This window comes from Artemia franciscana, chromosome 2, assembly GCF_032884065.1.
Source record: "Artemia franciscana chromosome 2, ASM3288406v1, whole genome shotgun sequence".
Classification (NCBI taxonomy): domain Eukaryota; kingdom Metazoa; phylum Arthropoda; class Branchiopoda; order Anostraca; family Artemiidae; genus Artemia; species Artemia franciscana.
Window position 1 is genome coordinate 12,626,539 of NC_088864.1, and position 19,449 is coordinate 12,645,987.

The window sequence follows — 19,449 nt, forward strand, 5'->3', positions numbered from 1 at the left end:
AGAGACGATTTCTGAAATTTTGTGGCGAAGAACAGTAATTTTGAGTCAAAGGGGTTCAAAATGATAACGAATGAAAATTTGCACAAGTTAACAATGACAAATGGACTTTAAATCTGTTTGTGTAGCCTCCCATTTCCCGCTGAGCCGTTTTAAAAAAAAAAAAACATTTAAATATTGATCATAAAGCCCTTATTTTGGCATCACAGTCCCCTCTCTGCCTAAGAAAGAATTGAAGGGTAAGTGTTTTCAGGGATGATTGTCATTTTTGAAGACATATTACTAAAAAATTTAACTCGAGAAAAGCATAAAAGGCGGTGTTTAGGGGAGGTGGCAGCCCCCCTCACGACTAAAAGAACCCCGGATAACGTATCCAACTATAAATAATGAGATCATTGTCAACAGAAACCAAATTTTAAAGAAATTTTTTTTTCACAATATAACCATAAAATCATTATTTTTAAACTGGTTTTAACTATACAAAAAAAAAATTGTTTTTAAATTTAACCATTAAAGCCCTGAGATAGTCAATAGGTTTAAGGCTATCGAATGGGAATTTTAATTTCCCTCTAGGTCCAAAGGCTACAGTTTCAAGATCAACCGTTATTATAGACGTTTATGAAGCAAAAAAAAAAAAACGGTTATAAAGTATTGCATAGTTCCCTATTAGCTAATAGGGTGAATCTTTTGTGTCTACATGTGCTTGTGCTTCACCTAAAGCTTTAGGGCCAAATTTACAAACTTTTCCATCAAAAATGCTATGGATGAATATGAAGGGGAAATTTCAGCCATGACCTACCTTTGTTTGGAAGAATATTACACAACTGAGGGCGGAATATGGGTTTTGAAGGAGAAACAACATTCTCTTATTGCGGAAAGACTAGTGTTATCAAAAAATATCAGAAAAACCTCCCTGCAGGAGCAGATCTGCCAAGATTCCAGAAACGGTATCGAGCAAACAGTAAAAGAAAAGAAGAAACAAAGAAAAGAATAGAAAGAGGACGAAGAAGCGTCAGCAAAAACATATTTAAAGCCTGTAAGCCCCCCCCCCCCCTCATTTTCGGCCAAGGAACTAGAATACTTGATTCTTATACCCTAACACAAACACTATTACTTTAACACTAATATTCGGGCACAAATTTTTTCAAAGTCTGAAAATAATCTTTCATAGTTCATTTAATTACGAAGTTCGAGCCCTTGGGATATTCGTTTAACTGAACTTTATCAGTTTTAGAGTATTTTTGTAGGCTAGCTTTTGTAAGCTAAGTTAAACCATAAAATATAATTAGATTTTCTCTAATGCTTACAGGTTTTTTTTTAGCTTTTTTTTGGTTTTTTATTTTAATACAAAACTTTAATAAATTCAGCGTGGGTGGAGAAAAATATGTAATTATTACATTATATGTTCAACCCTGTTTTGCTAAAAAAAAAATTGAGCTCTAATGCAACTTTCCATTCTAAATAAAAAACAAAACAGCAACAATTAATGCATTACTTGCAGTTTTACGTCTCAAAGTAAGATATTATGAAGTTCTTAGTTTTTGTTTGGAAAACAAAAATTCAACAACAGATTTCAAAACATTCTTAGAAAAAAATTCCAGATGGTAGGAAATACCTGATTTTGTTTTCAAATTTAGAATAACAACGGTGTTAAGAGACATTGCTGAAAAAAGTATATAAAAAAACTCAAAAATTGAAGTTATGTCTAATACACATTGTAAAACTGGCATTTAGAGTACCAGAGAATTTTTTTTGCATGAAAGACTGTTTTTCCAGTGTAACTATTTAACGCACCTCTGGGGCATTTCCAGCTTTCATCTTTTTCATATATTCAACAACAGGTTTCTCCATAGCAATAGCACGTAATTCTTCCAAGGCAGTCTGAATGAATTGAGAAATTAATAGCAGATAATATTCTCTGACAATCTCTTCGTCAGTGCTTGGATTCTTGATTGCCTGTTCGAGCTCCTGCAATTTTGCTTCTCTTTCTTTTTTTTCTTGCAGCTTTTGGATTTTGGCATCTCTTTGTTTGGCCATTTCTACAAAACTCATAGGACCCGGATGGGCAGGCTCATTTTCTGAAGTGACTGTAAAAAACAAACAACAACTTGCAATTTAACATCAACTACAGAAAACTCATCGCGGAACCAGGCCACTTGAGGCCAACATAGTCACTCATGCCTCTTCTCCACCCCACACTATTCAAACTTTACTCTTTTAGTTCAACCCATGATATTTCTTCACCTTCCAAATCTTTTCTTATGGCCTCTTTCCCCACCCCATTGGAAACCGTCCTTTTTTTTTTAGTTTGGTCCCAGTCCTACTATGAATAAGCAAAATTTTGGCAGCCTAATACCCTCCAAAAGCATTTCAATTCTTTCACTATAGCCCTAAATTTTTTAATAATGACTGTCGAAAGTTTAATCTTTCTAGACAAAGCCTTTCTTTAATGATAGCCATAGAGAGGGATCCAGCCATATTTGCTGCACTGGTCATTGTCTGATATCAGGAGTTTAATTTGCTATGGGACAGGAGGGGGCTACAACCCCCTCCAGACCCAATTTTGCCCCCCCCGGTTGAAATTTAGTTTCTACAAAAAATCTGGTCAAAATTAAGATAAGCCGGAAGAATTAAAGTATCCAGAGAAACAGGTCAGTTTTCTTTAGTACATCTTGGCCTTTATGGTAATATATGACTCATTTTTCAGTTTTCACTGTCATTTTCACTTGGTTTGGGAAAATTAACTCTAACTTTGCCCCTCTCCAAGATTTTGATGGAATTATACCACTGTCTGATATATGAGCTTTCAAACAACCATCTAAATGAGCCTTAGACAATTCTCGAAAATGTATCGATAACTCTAGGAAAATTTGGAAAGATCCAATCTTAGTTCTAAGACCGATCTTTCCATTTCTGACAAGTTTCAGGGAAAAAAGCATCTCAGCCTTGGCCTTTCTCGTTTTCTTATATCTTCACTGAATCACCCATCCTTAATTAAAAGGAAAAATTATCTAATATATTCAAATGCTATCCCAAGAAGTAAAAAAAAACTCACGCCATAGGGTAGCAAAAATTCACTAACATAATGAAAAACCATACAGAGATTCAGAGGGGTATGATTCAGATCACACCCCTCAAACGGCACCAAAATCCGCACATGTAAGAAAAATCCACAATAATGTTAATAATTTCTCAGCAATACTACTACTTAATTAAATGATGCTGGCAACTCCTTCAACTTCTGCATTACCTAACATCACGTCTTCATCCTCCTTTACTTCTATTTTACACAGCTTTGTCTTCTTATCATTAATTTCAAGTCTATGTTCGAGCCCTGAACTCCCAAAATCTCAAAAATTGATTTATTTCGCAAACATTTTTATCTAACGAATCAATCATCAAATATAAATTCGAGAATCATAACTAGCCCTCACCTCAAATTCAGCAGAGTGGCAGCATTTAAAAAAAATAAAGCGACAAGTGTTTTCTAATTTTCATTGCTAGAGTCTGAATACTCAACTTAGTGAATTTACAATCGGTACTTTTTCTTTGCGCTTTTCCAAGGCATTTAAAAACCAAATAATTCTAAGAAGTGGACATAATTTTTTACTGAAACTGAACTCAGATTCAGGATAATGGTAAGAGGTTAAGTAGGATTCAAAGAAGAAAAATCAGTGATTGGAAAAACAATAAATAATTATTATTTTACTCTTACATCTATTTATTTATTAAATAAAATATTTACAACATACATAACAATATAATAATCTTCTCGGCTGCCCAAGAGCCTGACACAAAGCTCTTCAAAGGTGAAGCCTGGTAAAAAAGGAAAAACAAATATACCCTCATCCAAAATTCGTTTAAATCCAAATTTCACTAATCAGCCAATCAAGTAACAGTAGAGTCGCCCAATTACCAACAAAATAAATCACCAAAGTTTATATCATAATCAAATAATCAGTCTAGGTGATATAACATAATCAGTCTAGATCTAATCAACCTATCAACTAACAGAAGAGTCACCCAATTACCAACAAATAAATCACCAAAGTTTATATTATAATTACATGATCAGTCTAGGTCATATAACATAATCAGTCTAGGTCAAATAATCATCTGGGCTGTCCAAGAGCCTGACACAAGGCTCTCTTAAGGGGAAGCCCGGTAAAAAAGAAAATACATATATATCCTCGTCCAAATCAACCCTCATTCGTTTAAATCCAAATTTCACTAATAAACCTATCAACTAACAGTAGAGTCACCCAATTACCAACAAGAAAAATCACCAAAGTCTTATATCATAATCACACAATTAGTCTAGGTCATATAAAATAAGCAGTCTAGATCTAATCAGCCTATCAACTAACATTGGAGTCGCCCAATTACCAACAAGTTAAATCACCAAAGTTTTATATTGTAATCATATAATCAGTCTAGGGTATATAAAAATAATCAGCCTAGATCTAATCAACCTATCAACTAATATTGGAGTCGCGCAATTACCAACAAGATAAATCACCAAAGTTTTATATCATAATCATATAATCAGTCTAGGTCATATAAAATAATCAGTCTAGATCTAATCAGCCTATCAACTAACATTGGAGTCGCCCAATTACCAACAAGTTAAATCACCAAAGTTTTATATTATAATCACATAATCAGTCTAGGTTATATGAAAATATTCAGCCTAAATCTAATCAACCTATCAACTAATATTGGAGTCGCGCAATTACCAACAAGATAAATCACCAAAGTTTTATATCGTAATCATTTAATCAGTCTAGGTCATATAAAATAATCAGTCTAGATCTAATCAGCCTATCAACTAACATTGGAGTCGCCCAATTACCAACAAGTTAAATCACCAAATTTTTATATCATAATCACATAATCAGTCTAGGTTGTATAAAATAACTAGTCAAGATCTTATCAACCAATCAACTAACAGTAGTCACCTAATTACCAACAAAATAAATCACCAACGTTTTATATCATAATCTTTTAATCAGTCTAGGTGTAATCAACCTATTAACTAACAGTAGAGTCACCCAATTACCAACAACATAAATCACCAAATATCAACCCATTATCATCCTCCAATTCCCCAACCACCAAGAAAAAACTATTTATAGCTTTATATACATGCAAAACTTTATTTACATCTCTGGCCAAAGCTTACAAAATTAGCCAAGTGGTAACCAATTAGGACCGGCTTCCCAGATAAAATCGACCTTGTTTAATAATTTGATAACAACCAACAGTTTAGTCACAGTATAACAAAATGAGAAATGTTTTCCAGAGAATAAAACTGATAATTTAGAAAGTGAAAATCAGGATTTCACCGACAACCCAGGTTGAGGAAAGACTTTTCCAGCATCAATCATGATTGAGTCTTAACAACAAGCATTCTTTCAGAGTAAGATTATAGTTTTAGGATTGAATCTCAAGAATTTACCTCCTCAAGTACCAGTCCTTAAATCTGTATACTAGCTGAAAAACATCCTATGTATGGCTAGGCTCTGACAAGAGCCAAATTACCAGATTTCCCTTCATCCAATGAAAGAAAATCTTTTGACATAAACGTATATATAGATGCAAATGGTGATAAGATGCAAAAGATGAAGAGATTAAAATGTTTTGGTTGTGTTGCTGATCAGAAGTGAAATACTAGCTTTTCTGAACTGCACAACAAAGCTGCTTAAATTGAACTGCTTAAATTAAATACAAGTTTCTATTTGAAGGTTGCAAACCTGAATGTACTATTAGAAACATGGCTTTAAACAAGTATTCAAAAAAGTCTTTGTTTCGTATTCACTTGGAAAATTTCCTGTCTTCTGTCAAAACATAGCTTAACGCCCGAAGTCATAGGATTGCTATAAAATGGAAGATTTATTACGTTTTATTGGTTTTAACATCGCAAGTGTACTACAGAAGCAGAAAATTAAAATGGCAAAAATATGTTTGAAAAGCATGTATCAGCACTAATTTGCTCCTTAGGAATATCTGCTAGTATTATGTCTTTATACCTTTGGCCCCTTCATCTTACAGATAGGAAAATAGGGTCAAGCTTCTGTATTTTCTGATTAAAAATCAATTGTCGTAAATTTTGAGTCTAATTAGTCAATCGCAAATTTTATGCTTAAAATTTGAACACTGATTAACTCAAGGAATTTCGACTGGGACACACGATTGGCGCTGTAGTCCTGCGAAGTTTTAATTGCTAATTATTAATATATATTAATAATATTAAAAAATTAGTAATTTCATAGTTATTTATTTAAACAACAAACATCTTGTTGTTGGTGTAATTGGATGGAGCTTCCAGAATTTCTTCTCTATGCTCCTAGATCTTTTTTCTGTTTTATCATCAACCTAGAAAAACCAAAAAAAAAAAAAAAAAAATTAAAAAAAATCTTCACAGTCATGCTTTGTCATACTGATTAATCTACTACACACAAACTAACAATTAGTCTAATACCCTGTCAAAAATCATAAAATGTCAAGCAACTCAATTATAAATACAATAATTAAAATAGTCAAAAATTTAGAAAGTGCACAAATCCTTAAAAATTATAACTAACAAAATCATTGCACTTGCTACATAAAGAGGGATGTCCTACCGTCCTTAGGAAATCCCTCATTGTAGTGGCGACATAAATTACCAAAAAATAATTTAAAAAAACAACAATCAGTACACTTTCATCATATATATAACAAAAAATAAAATTACCAATTTTCAAATATAATTTAATTCAACAGATTGACAACTTGCTTTCATTAACAAACATATATAAAAACAAGTGGTAAATCCAATACCAACAAAGAAATAAGAATAAAACTTAAATATATACCCCCAGCAAATAAAAAGTAAACTAGATTATATATATTTTGACTATTCAACCATAAAAAAGTAAAATAATACAAAATCCATTAAAACATTCATACTTACACAATTTTATATTTACAATATTGATTTACAATTATTTAACAGGGGAGGAAGAACCGGACATTTTTTACAATACAATTCATGCATTGCCATACACCCACATATACTACACTTTTCATTATTTTACAAAACATCAATTAGGCCAGTATCCTTTACATATTGTCCTAAATACTTAACTGTCTCCCTTTGTTTATTCTTTGCAACCTTTCCTAACAGTTCTTTTATTCTGAACTGAATACCACTCTTTATTACTTGTTCTTTTAGTCGTGACCTAGCAGTCTCATACTTTTTGCATTCCATAATTATATGTTGTAAATTTTCCTCCACTCCACAGACATTGCAGTCAGATGAGTCTGTCATATTCCATCTTTTCAGCATCTTTTTCGTCTTTGCATGCCCAGTCCTCATTCTGAATATTATGTCTGCAACTCTTTTTTCTGGATGCTTCATTTCATGATTAATGTATCTGTATTCAGTGATTTCTAGGTACATATTCAGTGATCTTTTCCTGAATTCTTCCAGTTCAACTTCTTTTAGCTTCTCAGCTATCTTTATTGTGGTTTGGATATGAGGTAAAGGTGGATTTTCCATTGTTTCTTTCTTAGTAGCATCCTTAGCCATTTGGTCTGCTCTTTCATTTCCTGATACACCTACATGGGCTGGGATCCATATCAATGAGACACAGCTTCCTGTCTCCTCAATCATTCTTATATTTTGGACAATATCCCTTGCCATTGTTGGGGCTTGCTCGTGGGCTACTTTGAGGTACTTTAGGCAAGATAAGGAGTCTGTACATACTAGGTATTTTCCTTCTTTTCCCTCTCTGACTATTTCTTTTATTGCTGTATCAATAGCAAATAGCTCGGCCATATAAATACTTGTGTGGTCCGACAGCCTATACTGGGTTCCTAGTTTTTTATAATCATCCCATATGCCACAGCCAGTGCGACTTCCTATTTTGGACCCATCTGTAAAAAATTTCCTGTAGTCTCTGTAGTTTTCCAGTTCACTCAGTGCAAATTGCAGCAGGGACTGCTCAGACATTCCTGATTTTTGTCCTATTTCTTCATGGATTTTCCATGAGATATTTCTTTCTAGTCCTTCAATTTTGTTTGTCTTGTCAGTTGGAATTGTGAGAGGTGAGATGTTTGTTGGAAAGTCCTTCAGAAGTTTGACTAGAGATGGTGTGTTGTGAATTTCAAATCTGTAATCCATGAGATATGGGTCCATTATGATCTCATTTTTGATGATGTCCTCTTGTTCAGTTCCCCTCTTCTTTAATGAATATTTTGCCAGAAGTATTTTTCTTCTTGTGGGTAGTGAAGTCGTTGATGTTTCAATATGTAAAGCTGGGATTGGTGTTGATTTTAATGCATTTGTTGTCCTTCTTAGTGTCTCATTCCATTTTGCATTTAATTTTGTAAGGATTGTTTTCTTAGCAGATGCATATACCAGAGATGCATAATCAATTTTTCCAAGGATTATTGCTTTAGAAAACTGCATTAGAACATCCCTTGGGACTTCATACTTTTTGTTACATATTGCATTAATAAGCATTTGTCGTCTGTCTACAGCTGTTATGAGTTCTTCTATATGTTTTTCCCAGGTCAGCTGACTATCAAGGAGAACTCCAAGGTAGCGGACACTCTCTGTGCATCTAATTTTTAATCCATTCAGGAATATATCTGGGTCTGGTGCTTGTCTTTTTTCACTGGTGAACATCATCATTGTTGTTTTCTCTTCTGAAAGGATAATTTCTTTCTCAGCTGCCCACTGTTCTATGAAATTTGCTGCTTTTTGTGCATATGTCTGAATTTCTTCTCTTTGTTGGCCTTCAACTGTAACAGCTAAGTCATCTGCATATAGGTATATTTTGGCTCTTTGGAGGTTATCTGCATTGAGATCACTTATGTATAGTGCAAATAACAAGGCACTGAGGACTCCTCCTTGGGGGACCCCACTTTCCATATTCCTTATAGTTGACAATGTCCTTTTTATCCTTACTGAAAAAGTTCTACTGGTTATCCATTCCTGAAGCCACATACTGTACCTTCTATCTACTTTTAGTTCTTGAATTTTTTCCTTACGTTTTTCAATATTTACTTTATCAAATGCTGCTTTAGCATCAAAAAAAAATTCCACAAGTGTGTCTTTTCTTCAAGAAGCCTTTTTTTACATGATGCTCAAGCCTTAATAGGGTGTCAGTGGTACTCCGACCTTCATAGAATCCACACTGTTCAATTTGAATATTGCCTTTCAGAGCCTTTATAATCTTTGCTTTTATTGCCCTTTCAAGTAATTTAGCAAGGCATGATAGTAGAGAGATTGGCCTGTAAGAAGCAGGGTCTTTAGGATCTTTTCCAGGTTTTAGGATTGGATGGATAATAGCATGTTTCCATATTTGTGGCACAACTCCTTCATTTAAAGATTTGTTAAATAATTCTAAGATTATTTGCATGGTCTCAATGGGAAGAGCTTTTAACATATTATTGTGGACTCTGTCATTTCCTGTTGCACCTGACTTTAGCTCAGATACTGCTTTTTGGATATCCCTTAATTTAAGCAAAGGTTCTTTTTCTTTGTTATTCCAGTGCTTGTAATTGTCTGGAGTAGTTTTATTGAGGTTATTGGTTCCTTGTCTTCTACTTCTTTTAGATGTATTTTCAAATTGATCAGCTAAGATCTCTACTTTTTCTGCATCTTCAAAGGCTTGTTGTCTACCCATTTGGAGAAGCTTTGGTTCACACACATATGTTTCTCTTTTTATGTATTTCTTAAAATTCCTCCACAAGCATCTTGCAGGAATGTTTCCTCTGAATTCTTCATGAATTACCCAAGTCCAAGCTTTATATCTCTCCTCTTTGACAGTTAGTCTGAGCTGGGCTGTCACTTTATTTATCTCAGCTTTTAGTCTGCTCACAGAAATGTTTATATTTCCCGGGTTCCAACTTTTTTTCAGTTGATTCCTTAGGTCTCTTCTCTTTTTTTTTATTGCTTCACATTTGGCTGTCCATCCTGGGGTAGAATTATAAGTCTTCTTTTTCAATCCTTGGCTACCTTTTATAGCTAGGTGTTTTTTCCCAGCTTCTATCATCTTTTCTGTGACTTCTTTAATAGCGTCCTCAGTAGGTAGTGTTTTCAGGTTGGGTAAATTAAGTTTTGATATTTCTTCTTTCCATTTAGCAATTCTCTTGTCAGAAAATGACCATTTTTCTCCTGTTTCACAGGCAGAAGGCTGTGGTCCAAACTCCATGTCAGTGAAAATGATGAAGTGGTCAGAGTCAAAATCATCTTTTGAATAGACGGTCAGGTCAGCAGCTAGCTCAGAAGATACAATAGTCAAGTCTAGCGTTGTTGTTTACCCAGTTGTCTTATTTAGTCTAGTTGCAAGGTTTTTAGGTGTAGCAAGAGCTATCCGTTCATCTGGATCAATCAGTATCTCTATTAATTCTTTAGCTTTACCATCTTCAGTGTGACTGTTATTCCATAGAGTGTGATGAAGATTAAAATCTCCTATTATTATCTTTGGGTGTTCTGTTTCTTTAAGTATCTTTCTAAACTGAGATTGGCTGAAATTTCCTGTTCTATTATTATAATAATTAACTATGTTAATTGCCTTGTCTTTAGTATTTGATACCTTAACCACTCCTAATTCAGGAGATCCATCTGCAACTAATTTTTTTTCCTCTGCAGTATATCTGTCACTCACCAGTGTTAAAAGATCACCTCCTTTTCCTGATTTTCTGTCCCATCTAAATGACTGGTATCCTTGGTAATGAGCTTTATCAGCAGCTGTGTGGAATGTTTTCTGAACACACACTACATCAGGTTTTTCTCTTACAAGGACATTTTTTAATTCTATTCTTTTTGATTGTGAGAGACAGCTGGCATTAATCTGCATAATCCTCATGATCTTCTTGATTTTGTTTTTGGAAGCATGGTGGGTGGGGACTCTGAACTTGTCTTTCTTTTTGAGTTGAAGTCTTGATTTTCCATGGCTGCATCTGAGTCATGTTCTTCACTATTCTCTTCAGTTTCAGATTCTTCTTTTATTTCTTGCATCTTCTTTTTTATTTCTTTCAACTTCTTTTTGTTTGCTGTGGTTGTTGGAATGATCATAATTAAGCTTGTAACAATATTACTTAGTTTGGCAATCAATTCATTTTGTTTCTCTACCATGTTTGAAAGAGTTGCTAGTGCTTGTTTATTTATACCATTTTCTTGTGTGTCAGAGGGGAATGAATTTTTAGACACTAACTGTGGGAAGAGACTTTCATCTTGAAAATTTGGTGGTAGTTGCAGTTGTGTACTAGCAATTTTTTTCTTGCTTCATGCACTGGCAGGTCTTCAAGGATTGCTTTTTTAAGTATAAGAGCCCTTTCTTGTCTTATTAGGCATTCTTTTGAGTTTGCTGTATGGTTCTTACCACAGTTTATGCATTTTGTTGTGCCCATGTCTCCACTGCTGGTGCAGTCCTTGTTGCTATGAGCTCCTGCACAAATCATGCATCTCTCTTTTCCTCTACATTCTAGAGCGCGGTGTCCAAACCTCTGACATTTAAAGCATTGTACTGGTTGTGGCAGATACTGAGATACACATTTTCTGATACCCCAGACTCCAATACTTGTGGGAAATTCTTGATCAGCTTTATAAGTAATGATCACACCAAAAGTGCTTCTCTCATCACTTGGTTTGCCCATTAGGCGTATCTCTGATACAGATTCATTTTCAAGTAGTTCTTGCTTTGTTTCTTCATAGCTTGCAACTTCTTTATCCATAAACATCACTCCTATTCTTTTTGCGATTTTGTTTCTAAATCTTTGTCACCCTTTTCAAATACAATCAAATTTTCATTGAACTTTATTTCTTTCATCTCAAGAATCTTTTGTGCATACATTTCATTTTTTACATGTATCACTATGGAGCCTCCTGGCCCTGATCTGTTCATAACCTCACCATAGCCCTCTTTTATACCACTTGCCTTTAGCAGAATACTGAGCTTCTTTGCCACATATCCTTTTGCTGCTTCAGGGACCTTTCCAGTTTGCTTTGGGCTATTTGACCCACTTCCACCTTTAGTCAGATGCCCTAATATATACAGTTCGTTTTGATTTCCATCTGTTACTCCCTTTTGACCTCTGGCCATGTCAGATTTTGAGCTGGGGTTATCCCCCATTCCTTGATATGTTGTCCTACCTAGTCCTAGCCTACTACCTTAATTTTTACTAACAACAAATTACACACAGCTATTCTACGAGATAATATAATCAAAACGACGCCAAACCTTAACCAAATTACTGATTATTATGTTAGTAATTTTCTAAAATTCCTTCCTCTTATTTCCAAAAACAAATTCAAACATCCGTCCGTTTTCTTCTTTTATGTTTCCACAAAACACAAAAATATTACCATAACAGTTTTGCATACACTAAAAATAACAGCTGGGACAGTATTTGGAAAAAAAGAAATGAAATTAGCTGCTGACGCAACATCCTCAGGTAAATTATTCTGTTTTCTACACAAAAGAGTATAGGCAATTTTTTTTATTGCTTTTTACAAGACAATGATCACCTCTTGGCTTGACAAAATACTTTAATAGCAAATTTCAATATTTCTTTTCTTTTTTTTTTTCATTTGCCCATTTCAATTTATGTATGACCTCAAATAAAAAGTTGCCGTGTTTTTTCCCAGCCAAACTTTTGACTTTATAGATTGATAGTCAAATTTAAATTTAACAAAAAGTAAAAAAAATACTAAAATTAACTTAATCTAGGGATGCAGTGTGGCGAGGAGGAGGGGACTTTGGGCCCTTGTCACCCAACCAAATTATATGAGATTTTTACGGTTTCTACAGTAATGAGTGTACTCTCTGTATGCCTAGCCTATTTTTTTTTTGAAATTGTGACTTCTCCCCCCAGACAGATTTTATTGTACTTTTCATGCAAAGTAAAAAAAGTATTGGAAAGCATTCGCGATTACTATCTTCTGGTATTTTAGGCAATATCCAACGCTTTGCATGTATTGTAGCTATGTTGGCAATATCCTACTTGGGGCTTAGGCTTAGAAAATATTTCACAAGCTTACAATTCACAAACTGTACAAATGTAAGCTTTCAATATATACTTCTTGTAATGTCCATCTATGTTAAATAGGCCTTACAAAGGAAATTATAGAAAAATTCTACTTGGTCGGATTATAAAACTTTGGAAATTGATACAATAATGACTTTTGTTTGCCCCTGCAAAAATTTTTTCTAGTATTTTAGTTCAGAGACAATTTTTTTTCCTTCAAATTATGGACTCACACAAAAAAATGTTTTGTCTCCCTATTTGGCAAATTTCTACACGGATTTTAAAGAAAAGACTGCTTTGAATAGTTTCCTCTTGACATACTCTTTCTGGTTCTATTTGGTTGACGATATTTTATCTGTTTGAGAACATGGAAATAATTCTTTAACGTTTTTTTGGTACATTTAAACACTTTTGATTCAAATATCCAATTTACAGTAGAGCTGGAAGCTTCCTTTCTTAGACGGTTTAATTCTTAAAAGAAAACTTCTGACCTTGAATTTTCTATCCATAGGAAACCCACCCACAATGATCGTTATCTGCATTTCTTGTCAAAAGCACACTCCTTCTGTAAAAGAGGGGTTGTAATCTCTTTAGTCAAAAGAGTTCTAAAATCTGTTCGCACAATCATGTAGCCTCTGAACTAAATTATGGTTGTTTTATTCTGTAATGGTCATGGTCGCCCCATTAAATTTGTTGAGCGTTATAGATAGAAGAATAAAAAAGGTAAAACAAGAAAATAATGAACCTATCCCTCTTTTTCTAGTGATTCAGGCAACTTAAAACAAAACCTTTAGCACTTCATCTCAGACATATGTCCCCAGACTCAGCGATGAACACGGAAAAATTTCAAACAAATATGATCTCTGTCTCTTTCAAAAATCAACTAAAAGTGGAACGTTTTTTCAATTCTAGAAAGGATATGCGAAAAACCGAATGACAAACTCAGCTGAAATCACGAACAGAGATGGGCAAAAACAATAGATGGCAGTACTTTCGGACCCGAGGGAAAATGCCACTTTTTTTGTTTCTGTAAATTTTTCTATTTATCACTCAAAGAAAATATATTGGCTATGGGACTGGGTAACTGCCGCATATATTTAACACTTATACATTTTAGTCCATCTTCAATTTGAAACTGGTGCCTGCTTGCTTGCCTGCTAGAACAGAGCTTTCCACTCGAAAGCAGAAACTTGGTTTGATGAAACGAAAACTTGACTGCATAACTTTACATAGCTCTCTCTGAGGCTATAAAACTCCACTTCACTTCACACACTATAGGCTCTGGCTCAAGGACAAGCAAAAACCATCCTTTTTGGCCCCAGGCAAGAGTTCTACGAAGCTTTCCAAAATGCAAAGTCATATTCATCAATCCGGCCTCTGCGGTTACCACTTTCTAGGATTAAGCTAAAATCGGGGTGCTTGGACAAAAAAAAAAAAAAAAAAAAACGACAAAACCAAAGTGTTGCTCTCGCAACACAATGAAAGACCATGCACCGATTAGATCAGGCAAGAATTCTCTGCCTAGCGATTGACTTAGCTTGCCCACTGACCCGATTTTTATTAAAAGTCTGACCTGATGATTTAAACTGAGGGAAAATGTTGTTTGAATTTTTTTTGGTGTTAAGTTATTTTAAGTATTGTTTATAGTAATATCTCCAGTATCTTTATTTAAAGCAAGGAATCTATATACTCTTTTAATTTCAAGTACCTCCCTAAGAGACTGTGGTAAGCCAAGCCATTTGCGGTTGATATCAAAGTTGTCTCATCAAAAAAAAATTCAATGATCTACATTTCCAAAAGTCTGGAGAGCCAAGGCAAAATCAAAATCATCATTTTATTTTCACACCTAGGAGATTTGTCAATTGAAATCTTGTGTTCATGGAATTGCTCCCCCAGCTGCTGAAGGGTCCTGCCAATGTGAAACTCTCCACAAGAACAGGGGACTCTTTAAACACCATTAACCAATATAGCACCATTAACCATTTGGGATTGCAGTAGAGAAATGGTATCAGATGTGCCTCTTAAACTAAAAAAGTTCTCTCATTGTTAAAGAAATTAGAGTTTATCCTTTGCTCCTTTCTAAGTGACGTCGTTAGAAACTTGGCCTACGACAAAAAAGTCAACTTTTGAACTAAGACCGATAGATTTTTTTTTTCGACAGCAGTCGATAGCTCTTGATGAGCTGATCAAAGTGCATGCCATCCATTTTTTGGTAGAAAAATTCCTTCATGAGATATACCAGTTTTAAAGTTTAAAGGGGTTGACATCTTCAGTAGTAAGGTACACGCTGAAACCAAAAATAGGCCGATACCATTTATAAAACATATAGGGGAGTTTAAGCAACAGTTGGCTGTTAGCTCATAATGCAACGTAGATCTAGTTTATTCTGTCTTGGCTTTAGTTAGTGTGAAACAGTACTTCTTCTACTCTGTTTGAGTTTACTTCAAAAGGTTAGTTTTTTCTTTCTTTTTTCTTGGAGCACTGAGGTCCTAACCGAAATATCTACTTTTTTCCTTTCCGCTTCTTTTTTATCTTCTGGCTGATATTGCCCTCGTTTTCTCGGTTTTTTAATAGTGTCATTTTTTGTCTTGTTTGTAGTACAAAATTGGAACCCTATTCAGGTCCCCGCCCAGTATATAATTTGATGAGGAACATTAAACTAAAACTTACATGTTGGGATTTCAACATCAGTGATTTCATAGTTCTTACATCTTTGGAGGAAATCTTTATAGTATGTTTCAGAGATTACTAACTGTTCCAAACGATCTTCCTGCATCTGTTTTTGTACAAGGTCACCTATATAAAAAAAAAATCATATAATCCAGTTCTTGATCCATATACCATGCTACAGTGGCCTCAATCAACGAAAATTTAGAGGATGGACTTTTGAAAATCTGGGCAGCGCAAATTCTTCAGTTTCCGCAATTTTTAACGAAAAAACAAAAAAGAGCTTTTCCAATGAAAGAAAAAAAACACATTTTTCAAAATCTAGGGGGGGGATGCCCGCTTCAGTGGATGATACCGGTATGTTTAAGAAGCAACTACCTCTTTAAATTTCGATAAAACTTTTTTCGGTATTTTGATTAAGAAAATCCGACAAAATCCCTCCAAACTGGATTTCGCAAAACAGCTTTTTTGTGTCTTCATTTTAAAAACCCAAATAAATTTTTTATAAGTGTTTGATACTCTCTGTTTAGTACAGAATATACTATCTACATATTCTTCTTTGTTGTTTATTCATATTAAGTTATCTTGCTTATCTTATCAAGTTCATTGACACCAACCAGTGGAATCAATGCCAAATTCAATTTTTACAGGAGGATTTTTCTGAACGCTGGAGAGAGAGAGGGTGATTATTAAAACGACGGAAACGCATTTTTAGCCCTAAATTTAGAAGAAAATCCTCTCGGGTAAGAGTCCTTGAGAATGATAGTAGGGAGGACAATATACCTCTCTGGGCGTAGTCACTATAATATTACCCTGACGAAAGCAGTTAGCCTCTTGGAGAACACAAACTAAATAAAATAAATAAAAAGATAAATACAAACAAAGAATTAAAAAATTCTACAATATAATATGCATAATTAATTAAATAACCTAAGGACTTGTTAATAATAATTACATTGTGTCTTCAGGTGTCAAAAAAGGAATTAATCCAATCTATCATTCCTTAGTTCTATGATTAAACTGAAATTAAAGGCCAACAATAAAGCTTAAAAGGAACAGAAAATATTCCGCATATGAGAAGGGACGCAACCTCTTCAACTCCTCACTCGTTACACTACAGTTTTTCAGTGCTTTAAACTTTTTGTAAAGATTTGTATAAACGAAAACAACATATGAAAACAACACAAAAGCAAATCAGGCCCAAGCAAAGAGGTACGATTCCCCTCCCTCTTGATCCACCACTGAAACATGGGAGCGGCGAAAAATTGCATATCATGTCGTGGACCAATTAATAAGTTATTTTTTACTTAAACATTTAAATTTAAAAAAAGAAAAATTAGTCTATGCAAAAAAAATAAGAAAGTAGGTTATTTTTCTTGCTAAAACAAAACGAGCACTTCCACCAGATTTCTAAGGGGTTTTAACCTATAACTAATGAGACAAAAGGAAAGAAACGAAAAACTTACCTAGTAGCACAGGCAAGAGCAAAAATTTTAGATTACTTGTTGCAACTTCACTAATAGTTTCATTTGAACTAAACAGGGCAAGGCTATTTACAAGTTTGGTACAATTTTCAAGGGATATTATTGCAGTTTTCACATTATCCTGAAAAAGAAAAAACCTTTGTAACAAGTCACAAAAAAAACAACTTTTTTCAATAGGCTATATTTTTTTTATGAATCTGGTATGCCACTGTTTGATATATGATTGTTATTAACATTAGCTTGTTTAGTGACCATTTCCCAACCTCACCAATTTAATTAATGAATAATCAAAGACCTCAATGGAGCAATGTTACATTTAGGAATTTCTATTCTGGTTTCATACTAGACTAACATATATTGTAGTCATTAGTATTCTATACAGTTGTAAATTGTCTAAAATATGAAAATTGCAACTTGTCTAAAACATGTGGAACTTGTCAAAATTTACAAAGTGAAAATATGAAACAAAAAAATCTTGAGCAGGAAGTAAACGTTAACTTCCCAAATTCTTTATGATAACCAAATTTTTCTGTCAACTGGCTAAAAAATTACACTTTTTTCTATGCCACTATCTTACTTGTCTAAGTGTTGTTCTTCAGTGTGGTAATCCCAAAAAGTCTAAATCCAGCCAATTTTCTAATCCAGTGATTCTCAAAATTGGGGCTACCACTCCTGGTGGGTGCTGTAGTAATCCAGGGGGGGATGATGGACATAATTGCATTTAATTCAATTTTATTGAGATCCTGTCTAAGAAAATAAATAAAAACACAATTATTTGCACTTGCAAAATAACAAAAACAGAAATAAATTAATGCCTAATCCAAAATAAGAACAAAAAATGACAAATCTAACGTTAATCCAATAAGAATTCTATACCACAAGTGACCTACAATTTGATTTTTATGTTTTTCAAATGGTTTTGAGGGCAGCCAACAACATTAGGGGGATACTTCATGGACAAAACGAAGAGTAGGATATTTAGAAAAATTGGTTTGTTTTCTGCTTATAATGCATAATTTTTCCTTGAACAATGCACTGAATGCTAGCTTAGATTCCATGCTCTATTCGGATATATGAAGATATCCGATCTTCCACTGAATTGAACCTAACACAGGATCAGTACAAGCATTGCTATCGGAAGCTTCCAATCTATGATTGAATGGGACCTATTGGATCCATTTATGATTGAATGGCACCTATTGGACCCATTTATGATTGAATGGCACCTATTGGACCCATTTATTTCCTTGGGCCTTTAACAATTTAAATGATTTAAATACTACGAAGATCGTGACTTGGAACCTTACAATGTTAAAAAAAAATATATTGATTGAAAAATTTTGAAGTGTTGAGCTGGATTTGTTAGGATTTTCAGGAACTCATCTTCCATGGTTAGGAAATATTAAAACAGGTGATAAAGAATTAGCTTATTCAGTTAGGAAGCATGTGTGTAAATAGAGAGTAGAGCTCACAATTAACGAAGAAGCTTTTTAGGTGGAAAGGTCCCCAGCAGGATCAGCAGATAGAGACCACAGTAACTCAGATGAATTTTACACATAAATACATTTTCAAATGAGCAAGACCCAAGGCAAAAACGCAGTAACAAGACTGCAATGCTCAAATCAACACAAATGATTAATGACATCACGACTTAGGCAAGTTTAATATCGGGAGGGCAAAAAGTAATGGTGATAGACTGCTATGGTTTTGAAGGTACAACAACACACTACAATAATATAGTATAATATAACATAGTATTACAAATAATATAATATATACAGCCAACAGTTTTTGGTCATAAAATGGCCTATAAGTCCACATGGTTCTCACATGACAGTATTGTAGATCAGAAACTGGTAGGATGTTTCCAGGGCATTGAAGTATATAGGAGTGTCTTTACTGATGTTTAAAGTAAAAGTTATAATCTAGTGTTATCTAAAGTTGATTTTAAGATAAAACTTAGGAGGGGTAATTATCTTTAAGGGGTAATTAGCTGTGATGTTGATAGACTAATGGATAAATAAATTGAGAGAATCTTTTCTAACAAAAGATGAAAAAAGAAAAGTCTGGAGTTTGATAATTAAGAAAGAAGATAATGTGGTTTTTTGCAGTTTATTTAATTTCGTGAATTTTGAGCTAGTAAGACAAGTGCTTCTCTGAATAGCAATTCTACACGACATGTGTATGTATTCATTTTCTGATTGTCAACTCTACCTGACACATAATGCTTGTTTGATAATTTCTAAAATGTTAAAAATAGTTTACCTACCAGCATTGTCAA

The 19,449-nt window shown here is 34.0% G+C and overlaps 1 protein-coding gene across 1 annotated transcript in view; it reads right to left on the minus strand.

Annotated features, from left to right (window-relative positions):
• LOC136037394 (immunoglobulin-binding protein 1-like) overlaps positions 1-19,449 on the minus strand; it is a 38,389-nt gene that overhangs the window by 6,474 nt on the left and 12,466 nt on the right. Inside the window, exons 2-4 of the mRNA XM_065720142.1 lie at positions 17,151-17,289; positions 15,688-15,813; positions 1,792-2,084 (exon numbers count right to left, since the gene is read on the minus strand). Coding sequence (XP_065576214.1) covers positions 1,792-2,084; positions 15,688-15,813; positions 17,151-17,289 — 558 coding nt within the window. The remainder of the gene's footprint in view (positions 1-1,791; positions 2,085-15,687; positions 15,814-17,150; positions 17,290-19,449) is intronic.